The sequence below is a fragment of the Phoca vitulina genome, unplaced genomic scaffold (assembly GCF_004348235.1).
Source record: "Phoca vitulina isolate PV1807 unplaced genomic scaffold, GSC_HSeal_1.0 scaffold1393, whole genome shotgun sequence".
NCBI classification, from domain to species: Eukaryota; Metazoa; Chordata; class Mammalia; order Carnivora; family Phocidae; genus Phoca; species Phoca vitulina.
Window position 1 is genome coordinate 1 of NW_022591080.1, and position 7682 is coordinate 7682.

General features: G+C 59.3%; 1 protein-coding gene across 1 annotated transcript; it reads right to left on the reverse strand.

Annotated features, from left to right (window-relative positions):
- Nucleotides 1-4355: 4355 nt before the first annotated feature.
- Nucleotides 4356-6101, reverse strand: LOC116629550 (frizzled-10). Its single transcript, XM_032399810.1, has one exon. The coding sequence runs from the start codon at nucleotides 6099-6101 to the stop codon at nucleotides 4356-4358; it is 1746 nt and encodes a 581-aa protein (XP_032255701.1).
- Between the last annotated feature and the right edge of the window lie 1581 nt (nucleotides 6102-7682).

Consider the following 7682-nt stretch of genomic DNA (forward strand, 5'->3'; position numbering starts at 1 on the left):
TCTTCCTCCCTCTTCTCCCCTCTGCCTTCCTCCCCCTACTTCTTCCTCCTCCCTCCTCCCTCTACCCTCCTCCCCCTCCTCCTTCCTCTGCCCCCAGCTGACCTCTCCACCTGTGCCTCCAGCCGCCTTCCCAGCCTGCAGACTGACCTCCACCAGGAGGTATCAGAGGCCCCTCACTGTCTACCCTGCACCCATCTTCCATTCTCCACCAACACTTCTGCTTCCTTCCTCCTGTCTTGGTGAATGCCACCTGACCCCCCAAGTAAGAACCGTGGCCATCCCTGACCACGTGTCCCCTCTGGCCTGTCTGGGCATGAACCCAGCCCTGCTGCCCCTGCTTCCGAGTACCCACTCTTCAGCTCCCTCTGCAACCACAGCAGAAGGCAGTTGGCCACTCCCCTTCCCCTCTCCTCTCCCGAGCCCGCAAGGCCCTGTGTAGTCCGTGCCAGTGCGCCCCGTGCCCCCTGCTCGCAACACAGGCACGGACGGCCGCCGTCAGGCCCCAGGTTGGGGTGGGGGTGGGCTAGTAGCCAGCAGTGCGGGTTTGGAACCACACAGCCAGGCTCACGTTCCTGGCCCCTGCTCGCTACCCACGTGGCCTGGGGCTCCTGTCTGGACTTCTCTGTGGTCCGTCGTCCTCATCTGCAAGACGGGGCTGAGAATTGTCCTGCCAAAGCGTGTCAGCAGACTGAGCGAGCCTGGAAACCGGCATCGAGTCCTTAGCCATCATTCCCTCATCCAGCAATTACCGATGGAGTCAGGGGCCTGGGATCTGTGATCAGGCTGCCTGGTTCCCGTCCTGGCTCTAACTCGTACTTGCTGTGTGACCCTGGGAATTTAGCGAACCTCTCTGGGCCTCTGGGTAAAGTGGGGCTGACAAGCCTGTCGAGCTCCCAGCAGGCAGGCAGTGCTCCCAAGGGCCTGCTGGACCGATTGTCATTGCTCTTGTTGTACCTGCCATTACACCCCGAGGCCTGTGGCTAGGTCCCCGCACAGGCTGGGTCCGCATGGAAGCCTTGATTCCCTGTTCCTAACTCCGGCTCTAGCCATTAGCCTGTCCCGGCAACGTCACCCCGCCACGAAATTGTTCATGTTGGACCTTCTGCCTTCTGTGCATTTTGAGCCCCCTTTGGGAGGCCTCCCCCACTCAGAATAGATGCGCGGGAGATGCGCCCAGCACAAGCCCCTTTCCCGCTGTGGGGGTCTCTCGTACCAGGCGGTGACCTCGGAGCCGAGGGCCGGGTGCCCTTGCCCCGTTTCCCGGGCCCTGGCATGGACGAGGTGGTGAGTGGCTGGGTGCCAAAGGAAGGAATACCCGGGATGGCCTGCAGTGTGACCTGGGGCAGTCACCTTCTCTGACCTCACCCCCGGATCTGTCACCTGAAGCAGGTTTCCTTTTCCCTGGAGCTGAAGCTGGGGCCTGAGGAGTCTCCACATTAAGGCAATCAACAATTCCTTTGCAAGTCCCCAGTCCAGCCACAGGGGACCCAAAGCCTAGCAGGGGTGTTCGCAGATTTCTCCCTTCCGGAGCCTTGATGCTTCTCCTAAAATTCACGAATTATCTGCATGTGACCCCGGGTCAGTTTGTGGCTCCCAAGGAGCAGTTTGCTCAGAAATCCCTCCTGGGGCTACTGGAAACCGGGGCGAGTAGGGGCGAGGATCACTGGCAGAGTCGGTGCCCCAGTGCACCTGCCCGGCCGTATGCAAAATCCTTTGACATTTATGAACAGGGTCCCTGTGGTTTGGGGGGAGGGTCCACACTGAAACCCCTCCAGACCACAAACAGCAGAGGTGCTTCCGCAGGCCGGCCCGCTGTTCTCCCCGGGCCTGAGGTCTGCAGCCCACACACGGGCACATACTGGGTGGCTGACGAGTCCAGTAAGTCTACAACTGAGGACTTGGGGGAATCATACTCAGCTTTGACGCTCACAGCAGCTGATACTGTTATCGTTCTAGACTCTGCAAAACTCTGTTCCAAACACGTCATTTTTATTTTTCCTGAGTCACCCAAAGGAAGCATTATGTACATACATACACTCATACATCAATATCCCTAGGTGGTCTTTTGGGGGACTGGGTGGGATCGATCAACAAATAGGTTTTTGTTTGTGGGCATTTTTTAAACCTTTTTTTTTTTTTTTTTAATGCACTTTAGGCTATTCTAGATTTTATTTTAAATTACTTTACCTACCTAGTTGGTGTTTCTTGAACTTGATCCCAAACCACCCAGGGTCCCTGCTCGGGCAGGCCACGGCCATACACGTCTAGGTGAGGTGGCCCCCACAAACCGACCCGTACCTTTGCCCAGCTCTGATATTGATGTGAGGGTGGTCCTACGATCATCAGGCTTAACTCCTAAACACCCTCTTTGGGAAACAGGCTGCCCTGACTCCAGGCTTCTGTCCATCTTAGGAAGTGCTTAATACATGTTCGAAATTCTTAAGGGCTCTTTGTTCAACTGGGAACTTGACATCAGCATGACCCCACGGAGAGCTTGGTTTATTCTGCTGATTTCCCACGGCAGGATGTCTGGACCATGCCCTCGGATCCTTCGTGTTAGGACCGGAGTTCAGCTGTGCCTCTGACCGCTGAACCTGGGCCCACTTTAGGTCTCTACCGCTCCAGCAGCACACACAGGAGAAGAACCAAGTTCACAGACACACAAAGCTGACAGACCTCCTTAATGACCTGCCACCCTGAGCAGATAGTTTATCCTGTCCAGTCTATAATCTGTTCTGTAAACATGTCCTGGACTTGCCACAAAACCAGCACATTTTGGACTGACGCACAGAACTCTGTCTAGGTACGATTTGATCCCAGCAGACCCACCAAAGGCTACTCGGATTTAATACTCTGACTGGGCTGGCCACGCTCCCCGGAGATATCACCGGAGGTTGGTCCAGGCTCCCCAGGATTCAGCCACACTTAGAAGCCCAGGCGCTCCCCGAGAAAGTGTGTCTACAACCAGGCCCTCACATCCAGCCACCAAGAGTCATAGCAACGATCTCCAGCCCTCCCCATTTCCTGCATGTCATTCCACTGAAACTCGAAATTCAATTATTCTGCCAACCTTGCCATCCGCCCATCTGCCGTTTCACACGGATAACCAGTAATCTCTAGATAGAGATGCACACTCAGGATTTGCTTGAAAAGCTGGTAGGGGGAGAAAGTTTGCTCTGCTCTCTCCACACTCAGGGAAGGGAAGCCTCACAACGCACAAGGGACCAGCACCAAACTAAAGAACATATTTTATTTTTAATAAAATAGTGGAGCATGAAAAATATCATATATTACAAATATACACAAGCAGAACAGCTCTCCCCTGGGGTGGTGGGGAGAATCAACTAGACTTGTCTAGTGCTTCTTGAGCTATTCATGGAAACCATTTGTTTAACAATAGAAAGAGTCAATAAGCCCTTTGGATAGTTTTGAATGATCTTTCTCCCCTTCCCCCCCCCCCCCTTCCACAAATCAGTCCAAACGTGTATAACATTGGCTTGGTTTCCATTAAAAAGCCACAAAATGTAACACTAGAGGGTTTCTGAGGGCTGGGCCTCTCTGTGCTTTTGTTGAGATTTCTTTTGTTGTCTTTATGTACAGCAAAATACTTGTTTCTCTTTTCATTTCCACGGAAAGAGGGAAGAAATGTATTGCACATTGTTTGCATTTGCAAATGTTAGGTTTGGAAGTTTCTGTCTTGGAGAAAGACCGATTTGTGAAGGCTAGAGGCTGGAGTCTATTTTAAGTGACTCCAAATCCACTGGAGTGTGTTAAATCGTCAGGGCTCCCCTTTCTCCCTGTCTACACCGAAGCTGCTGTCCCACACACAGCCTTCCTGGGGGTGGGCCCCAGGGATGGCTCCTCGCTGGAGACCCACTTTACCTCTCCCCGCCCCCTCCCCATGCTACCAGCAGAAGTTCTTTAATGTCCAAAGAAGTTACCTCTCCTCTGACTTGTAAATGGGTAGCAAAGCCAACTCAAACACAGGGCTATGTATTTATGGAAACTTCTAAACAAAAGTTTTCTTCTGGGGGCTGAATCAACTACTTGACCACAAATTAGTTACACGAGAGGCTACTTAAGTAAGGGAGGAGCTCTCCTTCTGGAAACAAAACAAAACAAGTAACCTGGAAGCACATTTTTACTTTCAGTGTATCACAGCATCCTGAATTTCAGGGTAAAAACTTTTTTCTTTTACTTTTATTTAAAAAAACAAAAAACAAAAACAAAACCAACCAGCCAACCAGGAAAAGCACCACGTTTTGGCTCTGACTGCCACGGTATCCTGTCTGGGAAAGTTTTCCACTCTGGCCTTCCCTCCCTGCCCGCCCCCCACCCCCACCCCCCAAGGAAGTTCACACACAGGTGGGAGACTGGGCAGGGATTTCATATTTTCCAAGATGGGTTTTTTGGGGATGCTGGGCTTTTTTGTAAATCCCACTGTTGGTGATCACACTGGCGGGTTTCCTCCTGCTCTTCCTCTTGAACCTGCGGCTGCAAACGTTCTGCCAGGACTGCAGGGTTTTGGACGTCCAGATCCACATCCCGCTGGTGATGCCCACCACCAGCAGCATGAAGATCTTCACCATGAAGATCTCCACGGCCGGGATGGACGCGGCCATCAGGCAGTCCAGAGTTTTGGTCTGGTTGTTCATTTTGCACTTGTGCTGAGTGGCCAGGATTTTCCAGTACTCCATGTTGAGGCGCTCGTAAAAGTAGCAGGCGATCACACAGGTGGCCGGCACGGTGTAGAGCACAGAGAAGACTCCGATCCTCACCATGAGCTTCTCCAGTTTGTCGGTGTTCTCCCCGCCCGTCTTCATCACCCTCCGGATGTGGAAGAGCGCCACGAAGCCGGAGAGGATGAAGGAAGTGCCGATGACGAGGTAGCAGGTCAGCGGGATGAGCACGAAGCCGGTGAGGGCGTTCACGTCCATGCTGCCCACATAGCACACGCCCGTGAGCTCGTCGCCCGCCACCCTGCGCATCACCAGGATCAGGATGGTCTTCACGGCCGGGATGGCCCAGGCCGCCAGGTGGAAGTAGCTGCTGTTGGCCTCGATGGCCTCGTGGCCCCACTTCTTGCCGGCAGCCAGGAACCAGGTGAGCGTGAGAATCACCCACCAGAGCGAGCTGGCCATCCCGAAGTAGTAGAGGACGAGGAAGACGAGGGTGCAGCCCGTGCTCTCCAGCCCCTCCTGGATGACATAGAGCTGCCCGCTGTCCCGGTCGCACGCGATGCTCTCGGCGCCGGCAAAGAGGCGGATGATGAAGCCCACCGAGTAGACGCAGTAGCACATGGAGAGGAAGATGATGGGGCGCTCGGGGTACCTGAAACGCGCGGGGTCGATGAGGAAGGTGAGCACGGTGAAGGCGCTGGAGAAGAAGCACAGCACAGCCCACACGGCCAGCCAGACCACGGCGAAGCGCTTGTCGCCGCGGCTCCAGTACACGTCCACGCCGGGCGTGCAGAGCGGCGCGCACGCCGCGCTCTTCTCCACGTGGTGGAACTTGCCCGGGTTGTCGCAGCTGGCGCGCCCCGGGCCCGCGTCCCTGAGCGAGTGCTCCTGCGCGCCGTGCGGCCGCTGCGGCCGGAAGAGCGGCGGGAACAGGCCCGAGCCCCGGGAGGGCTCGTCCGAGCCGTTGTTGGGCGCCTCCATGCACAGGTAGTTGGGGTCGTTCTTGTTGGGGAGCTTGCTGCAGTCCAGCGAGTCGGGCCACTTGAAGTTGAACTGCTCCATGATCGGGGAGCACTTGAGCCGGGCCTGCTCGCACATGACCCGGCAGGCGGGGATGGGGGTGGAGACTTGCTCGGTGCACATGGGCGCGTACAGCGAGCACAGGAAGAAGCGGAGGTGGCCGTGGCAGCCGTACTCCACCAGCGGCGCGAACTCGTGGAGCTGGATGGCGGCCTCGCGCTGGTTCTCGTGGCCCATCAGGTTGGGCATGCGGGTCATGTTGTAGCCGATGTCCTTGCACATCGGGATCTCGATGGCTTGGCACTTGCCGTCGCCCGGACGCTCCATGTCCATGGAGCTGATGGCGGCGCACGAGCCCATCACCTGCAGGACCAGCCACAGGCGGGGGCCCGGACGCGGCATGCTGGCGTCGGAGGTGCCCCGGCGGGGAGGTCCGCTCCCCTCAGCGCCGCCGCTGCCCAGCTCGGGCCGCGGGCCCCGGCTCCCCGGCCCCGCTCCGGCCCCCGCCCATGCCCGCTCGGCCGGCCCGAGCGCTGCGCGCCGCCCCCCCGGCCTCCGCCGAGCTGGGGGCCGCGTGGGAGACGCAGCAAAGTTGGCCAACGATACCGGGAAGCGCGACGGGCCCCGAGCTCCCCGCGGCGGGCGGCGACTCCGGCCGCAGCAAACTTTGGGTTCTTCCGCGAACGCCCAGGTGGCGCGTCCGGGAGGCCGGCGGCGCGGGCGCACGGTGGCCGGCCGGCTGGCGGCGGCTCCTCCCTCCCGCGCCGGCCTCGCCGGGCCCGGCCGCAGCTGCTCGGCGCCGCGCGTCCCGGGCGGAGAAGACGCGCAGAAGGCGAGGGGGGAGCGCAGCCGGGCGGCGACAGGCCCCGCCCCCCGCGCGCGCCCCGCCCCGCCGCCGCTTTGCATGAGAAAGCCGGCCCGGCGCCCGCTCCCGCCGCCCCGCCGCCCCCCGCGCCCCCGCGCCCCGCCGCCGCCGCCCCTGCGCGGGGAAGCCCCGGTGTCCCCGGCGCCCAGGGGCCCGCGTTGCCGAAGTTCGGAGACGGGCCGGGGGAGCGGGCGGGGGTCCGCGGCGGGGGGCCGGGGCGCATCTTCCCTCGCCCTGACGGTGGGCCCCGGGCGGGGGGCTTTCAACGCGGGGTGGGACGGGCGTTTTACAGCCCTGGCCATAAAGTGGCCCCTCGGCTCGTAGACCTGCCCGCGTCTTCCCGAGGCCCGGAGTCAGCAGGCCTGCGCTCCGGCTCCCGCTTCGGGGAGGGCTTCTCTTTGAAATTTCAAAGAGAAGAGCGCAGGGCAGGGGGAGGGGCTCGGGAAGCCAGATTTTAGGGCCGCTCCTCGGAGGTCTCCGCGGGGAAGGCGGGGAGGGGGAGGGGAGGACAGCCTCCTGGGGCGCCTGGGTTGTTTGTGTTTTTTTTTCCCCCCCCCGCCTCGGGAAGTGGGGGCTTGGCTTGTGTAATGACCCCCGCCCCCGACAAAGCCGCGGAGCGTAGGGGCCTCGCGCCAGGCAGGGCTGGTGATTTCTTCTAGGCGGCTGAGTTTATTTATTATGGGAAGTCATTCGCTCGTCGGGTATTTATATTATTTGGCGAGTGATCTGCCTGGCCTGCGCCCTCCTAGGCTGCAGACCCGTAAGACGATGCGGAGCTGGGGCTGGGAGGTCGCGGCGTCAGCTCGCGCGGAGGGTCCCCAACTCCTCCGGACCTGGGGGTGGGGGCGCGCACGCCACTCGGTTTCGATGGGAAGTGAGGGAGCGTCCTGGCCGGACGCCCCTATCCCACCCCCACCCCCTTGTACTGGAGCCAGTTTGTGACAAGTCACTTGGGACACAACGCCCCCGCCGGTCTGTGGCACTGGGCTTAAGGGGTGGGCACCCACACCACTCCTCGCCTCCAACAGAACATGCAAAGCGCTTCACCTAGCATCCCATAGTAACCCTTAAATAAACAGCTCCCCTAGGAGGTGGCCGGTCTCTCTCCTCTTAGACGC